The sequence below is a fragment of the Bicyclus anynana genome, chromosome 2 (genome assembly GCF_947172395.1).
Source record: "Bicyclus anynana chromosome 2, ilBicAnyn1.1, whole genome shotgun sequence".
Taxonomy (NCBI): Eukaryota; Metazoa; Arthropoda; class Insecta; order Lepidoptera; family Nymphalidae; genus Bicyclus; species Bicyclus anynana.
Window position 1 is genome coordinate 6,548,288 of NC_069084.1, and position 22,283 is coordinate 6,570,570.

The 22,283-nt window shown below is 32.6% G+C and overlaps 2 protein-coding genes across 2 annotated transcripts; one reads left to right on the forward strand and one right to left on the reverse strand.

Moving 5' to 3' along the window:
* Positions 1–31: 31 nt before the first annotated feature.
* Positions 32–19,618, reverse strand: LOC112045599 (uncharacterized). The gene is made up of 9 exons (XM_052885763.1): positions 18,679–19,618; positions 18,351–18,573; positions 17,970–18,189; positions 17,184–17,415; positions 12,767–12,774; positions 2,290–3,073; positions 1,967–2,189; positions 1,292–1,511; positions 32–771 (listed from the first exon to the last, which is right to left on the reverse strand). Exons 1-9 carry the CDS (start codon positions 19,510–19,512, stop codon positions 480–482), a joined length of 3,036 nt encoding a protein of 1,011 aa, XP_052741723.1. The 5' UTR covers positions 19,513–19,618; the 3' UTR covers positions 32–479.
* LOC128198775 (UDP-glucosyltransferase 2-like) lies at positions 8,784–15,085 on the forward strand. The gene is made up of 4 exons (XM_052885748.1): positions 8,784–10,135; positions 11,479–11,701; positions 12,432–12,651; positions 13,395–15,085. Exons 1-4 carry the CDS (start codon positions 9,305–9,307, stop codon positions 13,663–13,665), a joined length of 1,545 nt encoding a protein of 514 aa, XP_052741708.1. The 5' UTR covers positions 8,784–9,304; the 3' UTR covers positions 13,666–15,085.
* Positions 19,619–22,283: the final 2,665 nt, after the last annotated feature.

Genomic DNA, 22,283 nt, shown 5'->3' on the forward strand with positions numbered 1-22,283 from the left:
TGGTTGTCCTTTGTTGTCAAAATTATTAAAATGAAAGAATTAAATGTTTATTTATTATATTTTATCTCACAAAATTAATTTTATTCATATAATGTTGAGCACTTTTCTAACAAAAAGTACCGTTCGTTTTTAGACGGGTGATAAAAATATTGCATTACAGCACATGTGCACTAATAACTAATTAACAATTATTCTACAGCACAATTATTCTATATTACAGCACATGCGCACTTTAACTAATTAACAATTATTCTAATGCTTTTGATAAATTTATTTTATTATTAAATAGAAGTCAGCTTAAAAATATTTTAGGAATTCGAGAGAGAGTTATATAAACATTAATCGCAGTAGGTAGGTACTTAATTAGTGTTAGTACTATTTGTCAGAAAAAATCTATAACTACATTAGCAAATAGCAAGATATTTAAATTACAAGATTTTCTTACATTTTCATATCACTTCTTTTCCTTCACTTCACTTCTAATTCAGTTTCTTCTCTGTGATAGTTCTGCGTATTTTTGTTTTTACATATTTTGTAACAAATACAACAGCCAAAATAAGTGTAATTAAAGCTATTAAAACCACTGACATTACAAGCAATATTAATTTCACTTCATAGTACTCCACAAGTGATAAATTTGCTGAAGGAGATCTTAATTCCTTAGCTCCACCATGCCTTATTACATATTCCGTCCACCATATTGCACGTTCTAATGGTTTTTCTGGTTGATCATGCATCATTTGTCGAAGTCTGAGGATATTCTTCCGATAACTGCAATACATATTCAAATATATAAGATATTATTAAATTTAAAGAGATCCATCTCCATTTACTACACGCTTTACATTTGCTTCACTTGTAACTATGTATGTAAGAAAATCTTGGAATCTTAATTTCACCCACTTTCCGGTCTTCGATTAAGATGAAATTTCGCACACGCTCTGAGTCCTGATGACAATATATGACCAGCTAAAAACGTCATTACAAATCCAATTTAGCGGCCTTCCCAAGATGGTGGACTGGCCGTTTGAAATCTACCCCCATGATATCAAATGAAAGGGTTTGCTGTCAGAAATACGAAAAAAATAGTCACGTGACTTAAATCCAATATTTGTAATTTTTAGTGCGTGCTAAAAGCGTGTTTTTAGTTTTTTTAAACCATTTATAGTTATTAAGTTGCTTACGATAGCAGCTTGATAAATCGAGATGGAACTCTGTAATACTCACAGAGTAAGGAACAAATCCTTCAAAAATTTAAATTTAAAATGTTGTAATATATAAAACATACTACCTTTCATCGGTAATTACAGTTTCAACAGCATTTTTAAATAGTTCCTCGGTAAGCTTGTTTATGTCCAGCTGTTTTCCAATCCCATGCTTTACATATTTTTCTGCATTGTACCATTGATCCCCATATATAGGTATGGCGATAAGGGGAACTCCACTTGTGATGGCTTCATCTGTAGATTGAAGACCTGCCTGCGTTATGAAGAGTTTCACCTTAGGATGTTCTGTGATTAGAAAAATCATGTTATCATTATAAATAACTAGTAAGTATAAAAACCAATGTACAATGAAGAGAAGCAAAAACGAATTTCTAAATTTATTATTTGAGAAACTGATATTAAAATTATAATAAGCTGTAGTAGTCAAATTGTAAATAAGTAGTAAAAATATGTTATCATTATATATAACTAGTAAGTATAAAAACCAATGTTCAATTAAGTGAAGCAAAAACCAATTTCTAAATATATTATTTGAGAAACTGATATTAAAATTATAATAAGCTGTAGTAATCCAATTGTAAATAAGTAGTAAAAATATGTTATCATTATATATAACTAGTAAGTATAAAAACCAATGTTCAATTAAGTGAAGCAAAAACCAATTTCTAAATATATTATTTGAGAAACTGATATTAAAATTATAATAAGCTGTAGTAGTCCAATTGTAAATAATATCTTACTTAATAAATCAGATTGAGGAAACCATTTAGATATTTTGATATTATTAGATTTTCCCGGAAGTTCGTCTTTATCCCATTTCCACAAAACGTTATAAGGTAAATTGGAAAAAACTTTTATTATCATTTGTATTTTATCAGTTGGTATCATTCCTGACATAACGTTGGTTCCAAAACTTAAATATATGACACCATGTTTAGATGAATCTAAGTATGTTTTGAGATCCTGAAATAAAATAGGTTACTATTATAACAATAATTATATTATTTACATAACCAAGAATTTTACAATAAAAAAATATTAAGATAAGAGAAGCCTGCCTTACATCAGGTAATTCTTTTTCAGGTGACTGATGTATTCCACCCATATAAACAACATTTGGAGGAACAGGTCGATTGTCTGCCCATATAGGATTGATGTTAAGAAACAACATGTCAACATTGTTGTATAATTCGTTCATTGTTGGTATATCAGGCCCAAATAATTGACGTAGAAAAGCAGTTTCGTCAGCTTCATTCAAATACAGAGCATAATCGATAAAAAAATGTTCGTAGAGTTCTTTTATTTTTTCCCAAATACTAAGTTTATAAAGCCGGCGGTGGAAAACAGATGGATATAATAAAGGATGCGTGGGGGCACCCATTATATGATGGTTGTTATATATGCCTCCAAAAGAGCTCACGAGAATTAACGGAGCTTTTAAGATATGTGAAAGCACAATAGCAGGATGCATCATAGATTCTACAAGTATCAAATCAAATTTTCTTGTTGTGTTTGTTACTATTTCCTGCATTTCGGGCGTTTCAAATTGTTTTTTAAGTATAGCTCCCGTTAGACGAACTGATGTCCTGATTTCCCTGAAAGACACGAAAGTCCTATCAACTTTGTAGTTGGCTTGAAATAAGTTCTGCCATATTTTGTAGGATATTTCTTTTACGTCTATTTCTTTGAAATTTGGGGGAGCATTTCCTTGGGGAAACGCTGGATCTGGTGTCATGACAGTTATCTCATGTCCCCTGTTGGCAAGACCTAGAGTAAGTTTACGGAATACAAATTGGTGGCTTATTGATGGGAAAGGGAACACCGCTAAAATTCTCGCTGATTCTATACTCGTTAAAACAATCGCATAACACAATAGTGATAATACTTTTATAGTCATTTTACTATAATAAATATTATGCCAAGTTACACATATATACACTCTACTAATATAGACACTCTACTGACACTCAAGTTTATTGTATTGCTTTAATTATTATTATACAATTATTGTAATCTGCTGATATGATTATTAATATATCATTAACCCTTAACAAGTGTCAAGCATGTAGATATTATTCTAAAATGGTACGTGAATACCGGGTATTTTGTCGTTTTTTCATGTGGAAGTCTAGTTTTATAACACAGGAACTGTTCAGAGAATCTATCCTATGGCTTATGGTTATGAATATCCTATGGCCTATTGTAGGCTAAAAGTATAAGTATAAGGTATATTAACCCTAGCTCACTTACTTTAATTTCGAGTAAAGTAATCATTAACCATAATTCGTAATTTTTTCGTCATATTAAAACACTATTATTTATTTTTATTATTTTATTCATTCACGACGTGTATTATGGAATGTATATATTGTTAGGATTTGTACTGAGAATTTCAATATAATAACTCACTCACTTCACTATAATAAGGTTGTTTGATTGCTATAATATGTCCGTCTCGTCACCACATAGGTACTAAAATTTATATATGTATATAGAATTGAAAGAGTACAACAATGTTTTTTGAGACAGCTATCTTATAAATTTCAAAATTATATAGACAGAATCACTTACTTTTAGTATATTTAGATAGTGTCTAGTAGTTAGAAGAGGGTTAATAGCTATGTCATTCCTTTTTAAATTATTTAAACATTAAGTTGCGGTTTTCGATTCGAGCACCGTGCATTAATAGGCTTCGATAACCTTGTAATTTGTTATATCATTAGACCTGTAGAACAAAATGAGTACCAATTTATTATTGAGAAAACCTTTATTTAAACTCAATATTCTGATTGAATTTGTAAATATATTTTAACATAGGGATGTACTCAATTATAATAATAGGAATAAAATTTTGCTGTTTAATCTTCGATATTTTATTAAAAAGTCCTTGATTCAACGAATTAATATTCACTTGCCAGTATTAAAAATCTGTTGTTTGCCAATAGCAAACGTGTAGTAACTGCTGTAAATTAAAAAAAAAATATTTTGATGATTTTAGAGATATATATGAAATTATGAATTAAAAAAAAATATTTGCATATCGGTAAAGTTTCGTTGAAGAAATCGATAAAAACGTGACGGACTAGATACAGATTAGTGGTTGGTTATTGTAAGAATTTATAATGTTACTAGCGGATGCCCGCGAATTCGTCCGGGTGAAACTCGATGTAAACTTACAACTAAACAGCTAACTTTTTTCGAGGACAAAGTCAAGAACATATGCTAGTAGTAGGTATACTATTGTGGTATAAACATAAAAAAGTACCTAACCAGGTTGCTTAAGAAAATAACGTAAACAAAGCTAAGGGATAGCGTCGTCAAATAAACAAATTGTTTATTATTGTACCTAACTCAATGTTTACGTAATTTTCTTCATTCTTTACAGAAACAAAATACCTCTTTGCTTAATAAGGAAAAATCAAACGCTATTTGCCTCGCGGTACCGGGAACTAAGTAGCTGTAATTCTTTACTTACTATAAAGAGGAAAATACAAAGAATACTTACTTTATTATGCCCGCGATTAAAATCTGATCATTAGCGATCAGATTTTAAGTAAGAGAGTGATGTTTTTTTTTATTATCCTTTACAAGTTAGTCCTTGACTACAATCTCACCTGATGGTAAGTGATGATGCAATTTAGGATGGAAGCCGGCTAACTTGTTAGGAGGAGGATGAAAATCCACACTCCATTCGGCATCGTATCGGAACGCTAAATCACTTGACGGTACGTCTTCGCCGGTAGGGCGGTAACTAGTCACGGCCAAAGCCTCCCACCAGCCAGACCTGGACCAATTAAGAAAATCTCAATCGGCCCAGCCGGGGATCGAACACAGGACCTTCATCTTGTAAATCCACCACGCATACCATTGCGCTACGGAGGCCGTCGTTTATAAACCTGTGACCGCTAAACCTTCGTGGTTTTATAAAAGCTGAAAGTTTCAAAACAACGCTGTTCCCATACGAGGAATTTCCATAGACCATCATAAGAAATCACATCCCCACTCATTTAGAAAGAACGATGATACTGAAACTTGACAGACATAGATAAACTCTTCAAACGTATTTTCGACCAAACATCTACCAGAGATCAAAATTATCTATGAATATTATCAATAAACGTTATTCTTAACATAAAACGAAGTCACTTCCCGCCGTCTGTACACTAAGATCTTTCAAACGCAATGGATTTTCATCATAAGACAGAGTAACTTAAAATAAAAATTATAATAAAAAAATACAACCGACTTCAAAACCTAAAAACGTACCCACTAAACTAAAAAGCGAAAAATAACATCAAAATATGTTCTACCTGCTGATCAGTATGAAGGCGGTGCTAAGCCGGTGATGTATTAATTCAAGCCATGTGAGAATATCTCATAGATTTAGATTTCGCAGACAGTGTTGTCCTCCTCAGGTCCTATCAGAAATAGCTTAAATTAAGACAACACCGGCTAAGCACCGCCTTCATACTGATCAGCAGGTAGAACATATTATGATGTTATTTTTCGCTTTTTAGTTTAGTGGGTACGTTTTTAGGTTTTGAAGTCGGTTGTATTTTTTTATTAAAATTTTTATTATTTTCCATTTTTAGTGTAAAATTTCATCTCAAACAAATACATCAGACCCCTAATGACAGTCACAACCCATCTTGGTTCAAAATTCTCAGCAATACAAATTAATCAAGCCCAAGCACAAGGTAGCTACCGTAAACCGTTAAGCGGTTCCCTTAATTGACATTGGTCTTCATCATCAGACCCCTATATGACAGTCACAACATATTTGTGTCGAAAGTTCTCATTAATACAAATTAATCAAGCCCAAACACAAGGTAACTGCTGTAAATCGCCGAGGAGTTCCCTCGTCTGTTTCATGGCTCCATCATCAGATCGATTTTAAACCTTCATGAAATTGTATTGCTTAAAAGTACTAAATGGAAAAGTTTACGAACACACTAGATACCCATATAAATTTCGAATCGGTCCAGGCGTCTTTGAGTAATCGGTGTACATACATAAAAAAAAAATACCGGCCGAATTGAGAACCTCCTCCTTTTTGAAGTCGGTTAATGAGGTTTATTCATACAATCAACATATCTTTTTACGCGTATGAAGTCGCGGGCATCCACTAATGAGTCATAAAATAACAAAGAATACAAATACATACTAGAAGCACCTAACAACATAGCAATGTCCATGAAGTCGACGCGCGATAGAGCGGTCGTATGTCAAGTGGCGCGGAAAGCGATAGCGCGATTTATGTTATCCCTTCTCTCCACGTGTGATATATTACAGAGTTTTGGTAGCGAATTGTTCGCCACAAACAACACTATTACTGCTTCATTACCGATAAATTGCAGGAATTGAAGTGGCATGAATACAATAGGGAACTTAACAATAGAAAACTTGCACACGAGGAATGGTGGCAAGAATACTGGCTAAATTTCCGTTTAGGGCAGCCAGGCTGATCCTTTACGCAAAAATGAGCCAGCTCTTCTGTCACATGTAATATGTTATGTAATATAGTGAAATAGAGGTTAAAAGTTTACATTGATTTCCATGCACATGAAGTCTTGGGCGTTTGCTAGTTTTAAATATGACAAATATTCCCGTTCCCATCCAATAGTCGAAAAAATTTGTGTTAGGAGTAGACACGACAATTTTATAGTCTTGCGGGCGGGTATCGAACCACCATCTCCCAGTGAGCTCATCACTCATTATTGTTGTTGAAAGTTTGGAGGCATATTGGAAATTGGTACATATGGTGACATCCCCGTGACCCAGTCATCAGGCGACCAGTCAGAATATCGTGGGGTTTCAGTAGGTTGAAGTCCGACATAACCTTCCATAAGATTTCCACACGTAAAAAAGGAGCTTGGGCTGACGCTCCTACTATAGGTTAGTGAAATATCCATAAACAGAGTATGGTATGGTGGCTTTGTAAGGTAGCAGGTACCGAGGGTTCAGATTTTCTTTGCAACATTGCAGCGCACGCAACAGAAGTTCTCAAAAGGAATATTTTCCGAATTAAAAAGTTCTTGACATTAACCAAACAAACAAAGATACTTTTTAGTTCTATAATACTAGTATAGACTAGTAGAACTCCACAAGTTTTAACTGAGTTTTCATTTAGGAGGGAAAACGGGAAGGGAGCATTTTCATAACAAAAAAGAAAGATGATGATGGTTCGCCAAGAAAATTTAGTCCAAATTACTACAGAAGTACAAAACCCACCACGTGGTTTAAAACATAAATTTGTCTAAGTTTAAAATACGCAAACCTTAGTTTAGACTATTTGACTTTCAAAGAACTTAACGCAAACACAGAAGCTAGAGTTTCTAACATATTAGAGCACAACACCAACATTTTACTTTCCCCAATCTTGAAAATTTCGCTCTAATAGGAAAACTTTGTTTGCTATAAAACTACAAGTTCTTACTCGTAGACACCATATAATATTATGACGTCGGAACAGTGAAAAATTAATCTAACTTACAGCTCAGCACTTTTAGTTGGTAATGGTTTGGCTTAGTTGGACTTTTTCCTTCACTTTATGATTATGTAAGACACTCGGTTTAACTTTGAATAATACGATTTCTTATTGTATGTAAAATCCAATATTAGTTAATTTAGAAATTTAATAATATACTTTATCATTTAGGTACTTTATTTTTCTTATTTAGTACCTATCCAATTTAAGGCGGGAAACAAGTCATTTTATAAAATGTTAATATAAGAAATGCTGACAATATTTTAGCAGGCGCTTGCCACTTCGACCGCGAAATCAATATTTCATCAGATATTTCGTCTAGATTTAGATTAGGCAGCTATTGACAATTGTAAAGAGTCAAGTTCCAGACAAGACAAGACACAATTCACGTGCTGTGTAATGGCCCAACTGTAATACATAAACGCAACCTCCATCTAGGCCTAGGACATTTGATCGTAAACCCGGAGGAGGTAAAATACATCCCACTCAAGAAACTTCTGCTGTACCTGGCGGCAACCAGTATTGGAGAGGAGATCTGGTCTGTGGAGATCACAATAGATCAGAAACGGTCAACGTGATTCCTGCAGAGCCAAAACATCAAGAAGAAGTAGCAAAAAAAGAGAAAATCGGTGAAATTAATTTAAAGGAAATTATCGTCCGCCACGCAACGTTTTATAAATACAAGTCATCATCATCAGTCTATGCTAATAGCTCATAGCTAAGCTAGGCCTCTTTCCTTATATAGGACGAAATTTATAGCTTAGACTAACCGAGTTACTCCAATGTGCGGAATAAAGATGACTATAATAAGCGCTGTCAACATTTTAAAATTAAAATTTGTTATGATAATGACCGGGCTGGACAGCCTAATGTGCTCTCTAAAGCACATGGGTATAACTCTAAATAGCTGCTTTCCAACTCTAGGCAACCTACTACTGAAAATTTCTTGGATGGAAGAAAAACCCAGTACTTTACACCTTGACCTGGGACTCGAATATGATTCGTAGACAACTAGGACAACAAGATTAACATAGATAAACCTTTTTTTTTCACTACTTGTACCTTGTACTTTATGTCGGTTACATAAGGCTTAAATTTTAGTTTTGTTATATCGAAGCAATTAGTCTAAAACTTATACTCGTATATGCAACTATCAACTTCATTCAGCCAATCAAATCAAAATATACTATACCTTGTACCTTTATTATTTTATCTTCAATACTTTCTTTTAATTATTACACCGCAAATATTTACTGGTTGAATATTGTTGTCTTCCTCAACGAGATGTGGATCGAAAATGTAGGCACAGGGTTATTTAATTTAATATTCTCATAGCGTCGATAAGAATAATAATTGCGAACATTAAAGCGATAATACAATATAGTTTGTAAATCATTATATAATAATATAATAATTAAAGATAGTTATAGATATCTTCATTATATAATAAATGTTGTGACGTTCAGTTTAACATTGCCTCCTATTGACTGATGTTGTGTTTTCATCCAAATTTTACAGTGCCTCTTGTTTGTAATATAAAGTATTAATAATTTGTGCGTTAAAAATTGATAATACCTACGTCGAAATCAAAATGATTGTAAAAAAATTGATCTGTGTCTTGATTTTGGTTCAACTTTTAGAAATATCAAAATCCGCAAAAATATTAGCAGTTTTACCAATTCCTGTTTTAAGTCATCAAATGGTGTTTCGAAAGTTAACACAAGAGTTGGCAAGACGTGGTCACCAAATTACGGTTGCCACCGGATTTCCTTTATATCCAAAAGGACAGGCGCCAGCTAATTATACTGAGATTGATATACGTCCAGTGACAGACAATGTACGTGCACATCTATTAAATGAAGATATAAAATCATCGGATGATATGGTCGCTCAGTTTGAAGTGACTTTTAGAGCAGGTACTCGAATAATTGAGGGATTACTTGAATTTGAAGATATGGACAATTTAGTCAAAGATAAAAATGCCCATTTTGATCTAATTTTCATAGAAGACTGCGCAAAATCAATGTTGATCTATTCTCACATATTTAATGCACCGGTTATAGAGATAAGTTCCTTTGGCGGCACTTTCAAGACGTTTGAGGCAGTAGGTGCACTGACACACCCAATCTTATATCCTCTTGCTGTCAGACAAAAATATAATGATCTGTCGATGTGGGAAAAAATTTCAGAGTTATATCTGTTATACAAAATCGAAAAACTGTACAACGATGCTGACACTTTGGAAACAGAACTAATACGAAAACGTTTCGGAAAAAACACTCCAAGCATACATGACCTACAAAAAAATATACACATGTTGTTTTTGAACATACATCCTATTTGGGATTCCAATCGACCTGTTCCTCCTAATGTTATATACTTAGGAGGTCTGCATCAGAAACCGCACAACGAGTTACCTCAGGTAATTAGAACAATATATTAATTTACTTTGTCTTATCTGTATAATAGTTCATATGACATGATGTATAGAACTATTATACACCATTACCATATTTCACAAACAACATTGTCGAACGCACCGATAAATAAAAAATATATGGTTACAGTTATCAGGTTTATTTAATTAAGAGTCTACAAGGAACCCTTATAGTTCCGCCTTGTCCGTCTGTCTGTCCATTTAGCGCAGAGACTATTTATACTAGAAGGCTGTAATTTAGCTTGAGTATGAACATAAAAATGTGAACTAAGTCATAAAATAAAATCTTGAAAATTATTTTTAGGGTACCTCGCCTACATGAAAAGTGGGATTAATTATTATTTTACTCGTTTAACTCATAGTGTGGGTATCGTTGAATAGGAATTTTTACCACTATTTTTCGATTTAGAAATCCACTTGTAAAATTTTAACATTTTAAGAGCTAATCTTTATTAGAGTCAAATGTTCCCCCCCTTTACTAGCTAAACAGTTGTTTATGAATACGTGAAAGAAGGTCACAGATTGACTTGCTAATTCACAGGTCACAGATTTACTTACTAATTCCGTTGTTAATTAAAAAGATAAAGTAGTTAGTAAGATAAGTCAGACTCAGAGTCTGCTAAACTAGAAACCAGATAGGAATATATTACAATGGTTAAAAATAAATAAAACAAAAAAAAATTAAGATTCCCCTACATGCAACGTGAGGATGATTTTAATCTGCCCATGGCTAATCATGCACTGGGCTGTTTTTTTATTGCTAATTTTGACAACAAAAAAGTGACTGTTTAAGATTTGTTTTATCGGCGTTTACTGCTTGACCATAACAATCGCTGTATCTCATATTTAGGAGATATACGGAATTTTAAAAGCAGTAATAATATTTTATCCTGCTATAATAACAAATAAAACAAAAAATATAAATAATGTTTTTGCCACATTGCATTATATGTTTTATTTATATATATTTTTGTAATATCAAAATACTCCATGTGTGAAATACATGTTAAACTACATTAAATAAAATTTAAATATCTGGTCTTTTTTAAAGATATCGTGATGTAGTAAATATAACAGAAAAAAATACAAAAAGTAAAAATTGTACATAAAAATATTATTTGAAAAAAAAAAAATCATGACATGTATTTACACACACCCAAATTCAAGGTAGTTAGCATTTATCTAAACTCAAAGTTTTATGACAAATTGTCCCACCCGTTTTCTAAGATACTAATGTTTATTTTTTATCAGAAAACCACGGCAACGCGTCCTCGGCATGATCTTGATAACATAGTGTATTTTTAATTATAATATTTTTATGCTTACAGGATTTAAAATCATCTCTTGACGCTTCAAAGAATGGTGTTATTTATGTCAGTTTTGGAACCAACGTTGATACGACAATATTACATGCTGAAAAACTACAAATATTTGTTAACGTCTTTTCCAAACTGCCTTATGACGTGTATTGGAAGTGGGATGACGAAAATCTGTCCAAATTATCTAAAAATATAAAGGTTATGAAATGGTTTCCTCAATCAGATTTATTACGTAAGTTAGAAGTTATGATATACACAATAAGTATATACTTGTAGTATTTATTATTGAATCACAATCAAAATAAATTTAATTTACTTCAAGTAGGCTTAGTTTACAAGCACTTTAATTAAAACGTCAAGTACTACCACTTGTAAGTACTCTACCACCGGTTTGGAAGTTCTGCTGAGAAGATCAGACACTAAACTCAAAAGTTTATGACGACCTCCGTGGCGCAGTGGATTAACAAGATGGAGGTCTTGGGTTCGATTCCCAGCTGGGCCGATTGCAGATTTCTTAATTGGTCTAGGTCTGGCTGGTGGGAGGCTTCGGCCGTAGCTTACCTTAGTTACCACCCTACCGGCAAAAGGCGTACCGCCAAGCTATCTAGCGTTCCGGTTACGATGTCGTGTACAAACCGAAAGGGGTGTGGATTTTCATGCTCCTACTAACAAGTTAGCCTGCTTCTATCTTAAATTGCATTATCACATACTGTCAGTTAAGATTATAGTCAAGGACTAACTTGTAAAGAATAAAAAGAAAAAGGTCCTCTTAAAAAATCACCACTATTACTATCGTCCTATTTTTATTTCCCCTCAGCAGGGCAAAGACCCTCTTTCATACAGGAAAGCTAATAATGAGCAGATTAAAAAAATAAAAAACAGAATTTTACGCCATTCAGTTAGGTAGAAATTAATTTAGACCATAAATAATTTTGATCTTACTTTTTATTTAACTTTTACAGGACATCCAAAAGTTAAACTCTTTATAACTCAAGCAGGCTTGCAATCTACAGATGAAGCTATTGCTGGTGGCGTCCCAGTTATTGGTGTACCAATGATGTGGGACCAATGGTTTAACGCAGATAAATATGTACAGTTAAAAATTGGTTTAAATTTGGATATTAACACACTCACAGAAACCAAATTAAGGAATGCTATAGACACAGTTCTTGCCAACAAAGGGTACGTTTTTATCTAAATACATATAATTGTTTATTATATATAATTCGTAATAGGAGTTACTTTTTCTGCGTTATCAAGTTCGTAATAAGGAGAATTACAGAAGAACCAAAGTCACCGACATAGCTCAGCTATCCGAGAGGCAGAAGTGGCAATGGGCAAGCATATAGTAGAACCGGTGGACGATAGGGTTCCAAGATAATTAAGATTAACTTCGCCATCACATAATACAACAGTTAATTTGACATTTATTATTAATAAATAACTAAATAAAAATAAAACATGATAGCCCATGGATATGACCTGCCTCTAATTCCGGAGGGTGTGGGTGGTTGTGGGTGTGTGTCGATTCCGGTCTGGGGCATGCACCTCCAACTTGGCAGTTGTGTGCATTTTAAGAAATTAAATATCACGTTTCTCAAACGATGAAGACAAACATCGCAAGGAAACCTGCATACCAGAGAATGTTCTTAATTCTCTGCGTGTGTGAGGTCTGCCAAACCGCATTGGGTCAGCGTGGTGGACTATTAGCCTAACCCCTCTCATTCCGAGAGGAGACTCGAGCTCAGCAGTGAGCCGAATATGGGTTGATAATGATGAACTAATTAATAAACAAATAAAAGTAACAGAACTGATCTGTGATATCGATTCCTGTGATGCACCGTAATCACTGTTTGATATTTAATTTTTTGCTAGAACAATTTAGTAATGGTTATTGTTCTCATAAATATTTTACGCTGTTTCAGGTACAAAGAAAACATACTGAAGTTACGCTCAGTAATGCGTGATCATCCAGAATCACCTCTAGAGAGAGCCGTTTGGTGGACGGAATATGTTTTACGTAATCGAGGGGCACAACACTTGCGTGCTCCTACTGCGAATATGAGCTGGGTGGAATACTATGAAGTTAAACTTATACTTGTAATTACGTCAGCGTTTGTTGCAATTTTAACATTATTATCATTAATGGTGTATAGGATTTTAAGAGCTTTAATTAAAAAAGTGAAAACGGACTGAAAGTTTTAGCAGAATTCAATTCTGACGGCACTTCGAAATTTAGGTTATGTGACACCGCCATCGATCTCCTAATAAAAAGTGGATGCACAATCAGCGACCAAAAAACGTCCCTACTCAATGAGTCCCAAACACAACTTCTTGGCACTCAATTCAAGAAGTCGCATTTGCAAATTCAACCTTAAACTTAATCCTTAAGGTTGAATTTGCAATTTTATTGAATACTGGACTATATTTAAAGGCCTTTAGGTATTTTTTTTTTTACCAATAATTGTAAAACTGTCAAAGCAAAATTGGCCAGTTATTAAGTCAAATTTTCTTCTAACATGATTGTGCGTTCTTCTTGAGGTCAATGGAAACCGCCATATAACAGCTATTTAAGAAACTATGAGCGGACTCTGACATTCATAAAATTTAAGTTGTTCTTTCTTCCGCTTTGTAATATTTTATTAATTTGTACAATTATGATGACTGTGCGTAAAATGCGTAAACTTAATTAAGAGAAACCTCTTTAAATATTCATTTTAAAATCACGTTTTGAATATTAACCTTGACACCCAAGTTCAACAGCCATTTTGAAGTTAACAAGATTCCACGACAATTATGAAAGCAATTTTCCCACAAATTTTCGGCAATTATGTCTGATAAATGGGTAGGAAAAGTTTATGAAGAAATCAGGGGTGGGTAATTGAAAAATATTGCTTGCATCATTTAGGGATTCATTACCAAGGGGAAAAGTCAAAACAAACGACTTTGAAATAAAAAAAAATCTTGAGAAAACGTTCAAACAAACAGAAATAAATTTTTATTAGAATTTTATTAGAATATTAAATACGTAATAAATGCAGGTAATGTAATAGAATAAAAATTATTGCAACAGAACTGTAGACTGATATTGACTTATACTTCTTGTGAAGAAATAGTTTAGTTATATATAATAAATAATAATTAATGTTCCTTTGAAAAATCTCTCGATTAGAAAATTCTCGATTCTCGAATAGTAAAATAAATAAGCGTTGGTAGGTAATTATGACACAATTAACCTCAATAACACAGTATTCCAAACAATGTGATGAACTCAATGAAGTTAAATTGATATCGTTGCGATAGTTGTGTTGGTGTAAACTTCTACTTTTAACTTTTCTGCTCTTTTTGTTTTTCAGCACATAGTACGACTAAATTGCACTGTACCTTCAGTGATTTCTGTATTTTGTAGAAAAATCTATATAGTTTAAAAACCATAAAATTTCAGCTGAAATATATTGCGGTATTTTAGTCGGTCTTTCTCGGCTATCACCCTGCAGAGTATGTCATAATATTTACGGGACACTTGTATATTATAATTATTATTGTGTTAAGAATATGTATCCTGAGTTATACCTAGTATATTTTTTATCTAAATATATTTCTTTTTCTATCGAAAGGGACTAATTTATTTGGTGTGGTATTATTCTGGTATGTGGAAAGACGTTAAGGGCTTTCTCCGCAGCTTTGAACCTTCGTAATTTCATTCCAGCATTTTCGTTACCATTTTTTCTAGAAATCCTTTGAGAAACAGACCATCACGTTGAAATGGGTCACGTTAATATTTATATATGTATCTAGTATCGTACAATCTATCTGTATATTCTATAACATGCGTTGTATAACTAAGCTTTTTAGAACATTCATTGAAAAAAAATATACAATATTTTGGTTAGCCTTGAAATTGAAAACTCTCGTAAATTTGTTTGTATGGTTTGTAATTGTAAATTGTAGGAGTAATATTTTATTTATTCTGAAGCATAATATACAAATAAAAATTTTCTGTACTAATTCCGCAGTTGAAGTGGCTAGCGCCTGCTTAAATATTTTTAGCAGTAATATAAAGATATTTACCTACTTTTTATATGATAAATCTACTTGGATCTTACATAGAATAACAAATCGTAATAATCAAAGTTAAACCGAGTGTCTTACAATTATAAAGAAAAGGAAAAAGTCCAATTAAGCCAAACCATTACCAACTAAAAGTGCTGAGCTGTAAGTTAGATTAATTTTTCACTGTTCCGACGTCATAATATTATATGGTGTCTACGAGTAAGAACTTGTAGTTTTATAGCAAACAAAGTTTTCTTATTAGAGCGAAATTTTCAAGATTGTGAGCAAGAAAGTAAAATGATGGTGTTGTGATCTGATATGTTGGAAACTCTAGCTTCTGTGTTTGTGTATAGTTCTTTGAAAATCAAATAGTCTGAACTGAGGTTTGCATAATTTAAAATTTGGCAAATTTATGTTTTAAAACGCGTGGTGGATTAATATTGTCTTAACTAAGCTGGGCTTATATTGCCAAAAGGTAAGATTTGATTGCTTGTTACGAATAGGTTTTAAAACTATAGGACCGATTTTTAAAATTATTTTACCAACAGAAAGCTACATTATCAGCGATTAACATATTATGGTATATTTAATCGCCGTATATCCACGGAAAAGAGAACTACGTAGTTAAAACTGCGAGGTTCTGCTAGTCTATACTAATATTATAGACCTGAAAAGTTTTTTGGGTAATACCAAGAACTTCTCTAAAATCTAAAAAAAATCTAAAACAAAATAAAAAAACATAAATTAAAAGAATTCAAAAATTACAGCCGACGCGATATTGCAGCTCGATCCAAAGGCGAGAGCTGTAGTAATGAAGCAGAGGCCGTAATTATCAATACGACGTTTTATAACACATTTGCGAGTAAACACACTTTCTGAAAATTAAACTGCATCTATGCCTGTATTCCATTTGATGACATTTTGACACGCTTGTCGTTTTTACAAAGATAGCGAAGTGCGAGCACCAACGTTTTTATTTATTTAGGCAAATGCACCAAAAACAGCCAGTATTACTAATAAAGTAAATTAATATTTTTGTGTTTCTGTTACAGATTGGTTGTCCTTTGTTGTCAAAATTATTAAAATAAAAGAATTAAATGTTTATTTATTACATTTTATCTCACAAAATTAATTTTATTCATATAATGTTAAGCACTTTTCTTACATAAAAACTTTTGACTAAGGTTTAAAAAAGTACCGTTCGTTTTTAGACGGGTGATAAAAATATTACATTACAGCACATGTGCACTAATAAAAAAATAACAATTATCCTACGGCACAATTATTGTACATTACAGCACGTACAATTATTCTAATGTTTTTGATAAATTTATTTATTTTATTATTAAATAGAAGTCAGCTTAAAAATGTTTTAGGGATTCGAGAGAAAGTTATATAAACATTAATCGCAATAGGTAGGTTAAGTACTATTGCGATTAATGTTTATATAATGTTTATATAAATATTATTAATGTTTATATAAGTAGGTATTAGTAATATTTGTAAGAAAAAATTTATAACTACATTAGCAAATAGCAAAGATATTTAAATTACAAGATTTTCTTACATTTTCATATCACTTCTTTTTCGCCACTTCACTTCTAATTCAGTTTCTTCTCTGTGATAGTTCTGCGTATTTTTGTTTTTACATATTTTGTTACTAATACAACAGTCAAAATAAGTGTAATTAAAGCTATCAAAACCACTGATATTACAAGCAATATTAATTTCACTTCATAGTAATCCACAAGTGATAAATTTGCTGAAGGAGATCTTAATTCTTTAGCTCCACCATGCCTTATTACATATTCCGCCCACCATATTGCACGTTCTAATGGTTTTTCTGGTTGATCATGCATCATTTGTCGAAGTCTGACTATATTCTTCCGATAACTGCAATACATGTTCAAATATATAAGATATTATTAAATTTAAAGAGCTCCATCTATATTTATTACACGCTTTACATTTGCTTCACTTGTAACTATGTATGTAAGAAAATCTTGGAATGTTCATTTGACCCACTTCTTGTGACGAGTCTTACATAATATATAGGTATAATACAAATTATGCATACTTATAAAAAAAAAAAGATTTTTATCCCACTTTCCAGTCTTCGTTTAAGATGAAATTTTGCACATGCTCTGAGTTCTGATGACAATATATGACTAGCTAAAAAACGTCATTACAAATCCAATTTAGCGGCCTTCCCAAGATGGTGGACTGGCCGTTTGAAATCTATCCCCATGATATGCAAAAGTTTGCTGTCAGAAATACGAAAAAAATAGTCACGTGCGTGTTTTTATTTTTTTAACCATTTATAGTTATTAAGTTTCTTACGATAGCAGCTTGATAAATCGAGATGGAACTCTGTAATACTCACAGAGTGCGGAACAAATCCTTCAAAAATTTAAATTTAAAATGTTGTAATGTATAAAACATACTACCTTTCATCTGTAATTACAGTTTCAACAGCATTTTTAAATAGTTCCTCGGTAAGCTTGTTTATGTCCAGTTGTTTTCCAATCCCATGCTTTACATATTTTTCTGCATTGTACCATTGATCCCCATAAATAGGTATGGCGATAAGGGGAACTCCACTTGTGATGGCTTCATCTGTAGATTGAAGACCTGCCTGTGTTATGAAGAGTTTCACCTTAGGATGTTCTGTGATTAGAAAAAATCATGTTATCATTATAAATAACTAGTAAGTATAAACAGCAATGTTCAATTAAGCGAAGCAAAACCAATTTCTAAATATATTATTTGAGAAACTGATATTAAAATTATAATAAGCTGTAGTAGCCCAATTGTAAATAATGTCTTACTTAATAAATCAGATTGAGGAAACCATTTAGATATTTTGATATTATTAGATTTTCCCGGAAGTTCGTCTTTATCCCATTTCCACAAAACGTTATAAGGTAAATTGGAAAAAACTTTTATTATCATTTGTATTTTATCAGTTGGTATCATTCCTGACATAACGTTGGTTCCAAAACTTAAATATATGACACCATGTTTAGATGAATCTAAGTATGTTTTGAGATCCTGAAATAAAATAGGTTGCTATAATAACAATAATTGTATTATTTACACAAACAAGAATTTTACAATGAAAAAATATTAAGATAAAAGAAGAGAAGTCTGCCTTACATTTGGTAATTCTTTTTCAGGTGACTGATGTATTCCACCCATATAAACAACATTTGGAGGAACAGGTCGATTGTCTGCCCATATAGGATTGATGTTAAGAAACAACATATCAACATTGTTGTATAATTCGTTCATTGTTGGTATATCAGGCCCAAATAATTGACGTAGAAAAGCAGTTTCGTCAGCTTCATTCAAATACAGAGCATAATCGATAAAAAAATGTTCGTAGAGTTCTTTTATTTTTTCCCAAATACTAAGTTTATAAAGCCGGCGGTGGAAAACAGATGGATATAATAAAGGATGCGTGGGGGCACCCATTATATTATGATTGTTATATATGCCTCCAAAAGAGCTCACGAGAATTAACGGAGCTTTTAAGATATGTGAAAGCACAATAGCAGGATGCATCATAGATTCTACAAGTATCAAATCAAATTTTCTTGTTGTGTTTGTTACTATTTCCTGCATTTCGGGCGTTTCAAATTGTTTTTTAAGTATAGCTCCCGTTAGACGAACTGATGTCCTGATTTCCCTGAAAGACACGAAAGTCCTATCAACTTTGTAGTTGGCTTGAAATAAGTTCTGCCATATTTTGTAGGATATTTCTTTTACGTCTATTTCTTTGAAATTTGGGGGAGCATTCCCTTGGGGAAACGCTGGATCTGGTGTCATGACAGTTATCTCATGTCCCCTGTTGGCAAGACCTAGAGTAAGTTTACGGAATACAAATTGGTGGCTTATTGATGGAAATGGGAACACCGCTAAAATTCTCGCTGATTCTATACTCGTTACAACAATCGCGTAACACAATAGTGATAATAGTTTTATAGTCATTTTACTATAATAAATATTATGCCAAGTTACACATATATACACTCTACTAATATAGACACTCTACTGACACTCAAGTTTATTGTATTGCTTTAATTATTATTATACAATTATTGTAATCTGCTGATATGATTATTAATATATCATTAACCCTTAACAAGTGTCAAGCATGTAGATATTATTCTAAAATTTTACGTGAATACCGGGTATTTTGTCGTTTTTTCATGTGGAAGTCTAGTTTTATAACACAGGAACTGTTCAGAGAATCTATCCTATGGCTTATGGCTATGAATATCCTATGGCCTATTGTAGGCTAAAACCCAAGGTATATTAACCCTAGCTCACTTAATTTAATTTCGAGTAAAGTAATCATTAACCATAATTCGTAATTTTTTCGTCATATTAAAACACTATTATTTATTTTTTATTATTTTATTCATTCACGACGTGTATTATGGAATGTATATATTGTTAGGATTTGTACTGAGAATTTCAATATAATAACTCACTCACTTCACTATAATAAGGTTGTTTGATTGCTATATTATGTCCGTCTCGTCACCACATAGGTACTAAAATTTATATATGTATATAGAATTGAAAGAGTACAACAATGTTTTTTGAGACAGCTATCTTATAAATTTCAAATAAATCTGAATAATTATATAGACAGATTCACTTACTTTAAGAAAGATAGTCTTTTAGTATATTTAGATAGTGTCTAGTAGTTAGAAGAGGGTTAATAGCTATGTCATTCTTTTTTAAATTATTTAAACATTAAGTTGCGGTTTTCGATTTGAGCACCGTACACTAATAGGCTTCGATAACCTTGTAATTTATTATATCATTAGACCTATAGAACAAAATGAGTACCAATTTAATATTGAGAAAACCTTTATTTAAACTAAATATTCTGATTGAATTTGTAAACATATTTTTAACCGACTTCCAAAAAGGAGGAGGTTCTACGTTCGGCTGTATGTTTTTTTTTTTTTTTTTTTTTTTTTTTTTTTTTTTTTATGTATGTCCAGCGATAATTCCGTCAATTATGGACCGATTTTGAAAATTCTTTTTTTGTTTTGTAGGGTTTACTTCCAGGGTGGTCCCATTTTTTTCATGTCAGGATCTGATGATGGCATCCTGGAGAAATTGAGGGGAACTTTCGAAAGTTGTAGAGACGGCTAGTACGTTTGTTAGTATTTCCATAAGGTATTTTAAACCACTAGAACTTTATGAAGGTTTGGAGTTGGTCTGATGATGGAGCCGAAACACAGACGATGGAACTCGTCAAGGATTTACAGCAGTCACCTTTTGTTTGGGCTTGATTAATTTGTATTGATGAGTACTTTCCACCTATATGGGTTGTGACTGTATTAAGGGTCTGATGATGAAGACGAGGGACAGTGAAGAGAACTCCTCGACGGTTCACAGTAGCTACCTTGTGTTTGGACTTGATAAATTTGTATTGATGAGAACTTTCCACCTAGATGGATTGTGACTGTATTAAGGGTCTGATGATGAAGACGAGGGACAGTGAAGAGAACTCCTCGACGGTTCACAGTAGCTACCTTGTGATTGGACTTGATAAATTTGTATTGATGAGAACTTTCCACCTAGAAGGATTGTGACTGTATTAAGGGTCTGGTGATGAAGACGAGGGACAGTGAAGAGAACTCCTCGACGGTTCACAGTAGCTACCTTGTGTTTGGACTTGATAAATTTGTATTGATGAGAACTTTCCACCTAGATGGATTGTGACTATATTAAGGGTCTGATGATGAAGACGAGGGACAGTGAAGAGAACTCCTCGACGGTTCACAGTAGCTACCTTGTGTTTGGACTTGATAAATTTGTATTGATGAGAACTTTCCACCTAGATGGATTGCGACTGTATTAAGGGTCTGGTGATAAAGACGAAGCACAGTGAAGAGAACTCCTCGACGGCTCACAGTAGCTACCTTGTGTTTGGACTTGATAATTTTGTATTGATAAGAACTTTCCACTTAGATAGGTTGTGACTGTACACACGCAGTGGGTATGCTAACACTAAAAATAAAAAAATAAAAATTTTAATAAAAAAAATTCAACCGACTTCCAACTCAAAAAATAACTTTAACTAAAAAGCAAAAAATAACATCCTACCTATGTGCTACCTTCTGATCAGTTTGAAGGCGGTGCCAAGCCAGTGTCGTGTTTTAATTAAAGCTGTTTCTGGAATAACCACAGAAATTTTGTAGTTTAAACGTATTTAATTAAAACATCACTGGCTTGCACCGCCTTCAAACTGATCAGAAGGTAGCACATAGGTAGGATGTTATTTTTTGCTTTTTAGTTAAAGTTATTTTTTGAGTTGGAAGTCGGTTGAATTTTTTTTATTAAAATTTTTATATAATTTAATCTTCGATTTATTTTAATAAAAAGTCCTTGATTCAACGAATTAATATTCACTTGCCAGTATTAAAAATCTATTGTTTGCCAATAGCAAACGTGTAGTAACTGCTGTAAATTAAAAAAAAAATATTTTTATGATTTTAGAGATATATACCTATAAAATTATGAAGTAAAAAGAATATTTGGATATCGGTAAAGTTTCGTTGAAGAAATCGATAAAAACGTAACAGAATAGATACAGATTAGTGGTTGGTTCATGTAAGAATTTATAATGTTACTAGCGGACGCCCGCGACTTCGTCCGGGTGAAACTCGATGTAAACTTACAACTAAACAACTAACTTTTTTCGAAGACAAAGTGTGACGACTCTAAGTCTTACATAC

Coding starts and splice junctions, on each gene's coding strand:
- LOC128198775 (XM_052885748.1), top strand. CDS start 9,305: ATGATTGTAAAAAAATTGATCTGTGTCTTGATTTTGGTTCAACTTTTA. Junction 11,702..12,431: donor TCCTCAATCAGATTTATTAC/GTAAGTTAGAAG, acceptor TAACTTTTACAG/GACATCCAAAAGTTAAACTC. Junction 12,652..13,394: donor ACAGTTCTTGCCAACAAAGG/GTACGTTTTTAT, acceptor ACGCTGTTTCAG/GTACAAAGAAAACATACTGA.
- LOC112045599 (XM_052885763.1), bottom strand. CDS start 19,512: ATGACTATAAAACTATTATCACTATTGTGTTACGCGATTGTTGTAACG. Junction 18,190..18,350: donor TCCTCAATCTGATTTATTAA/GTAAGACATTAT, acceptor TTCTAATCACAG/AACATCCTAAGGTGAAACTC. Junction 772..1,291: donor ACTGTAATTACCGATGAAAG/GTAGTATGTTTT, acceptor TATGTATTGCAG/TTATCGGAAGAATATCCTCA.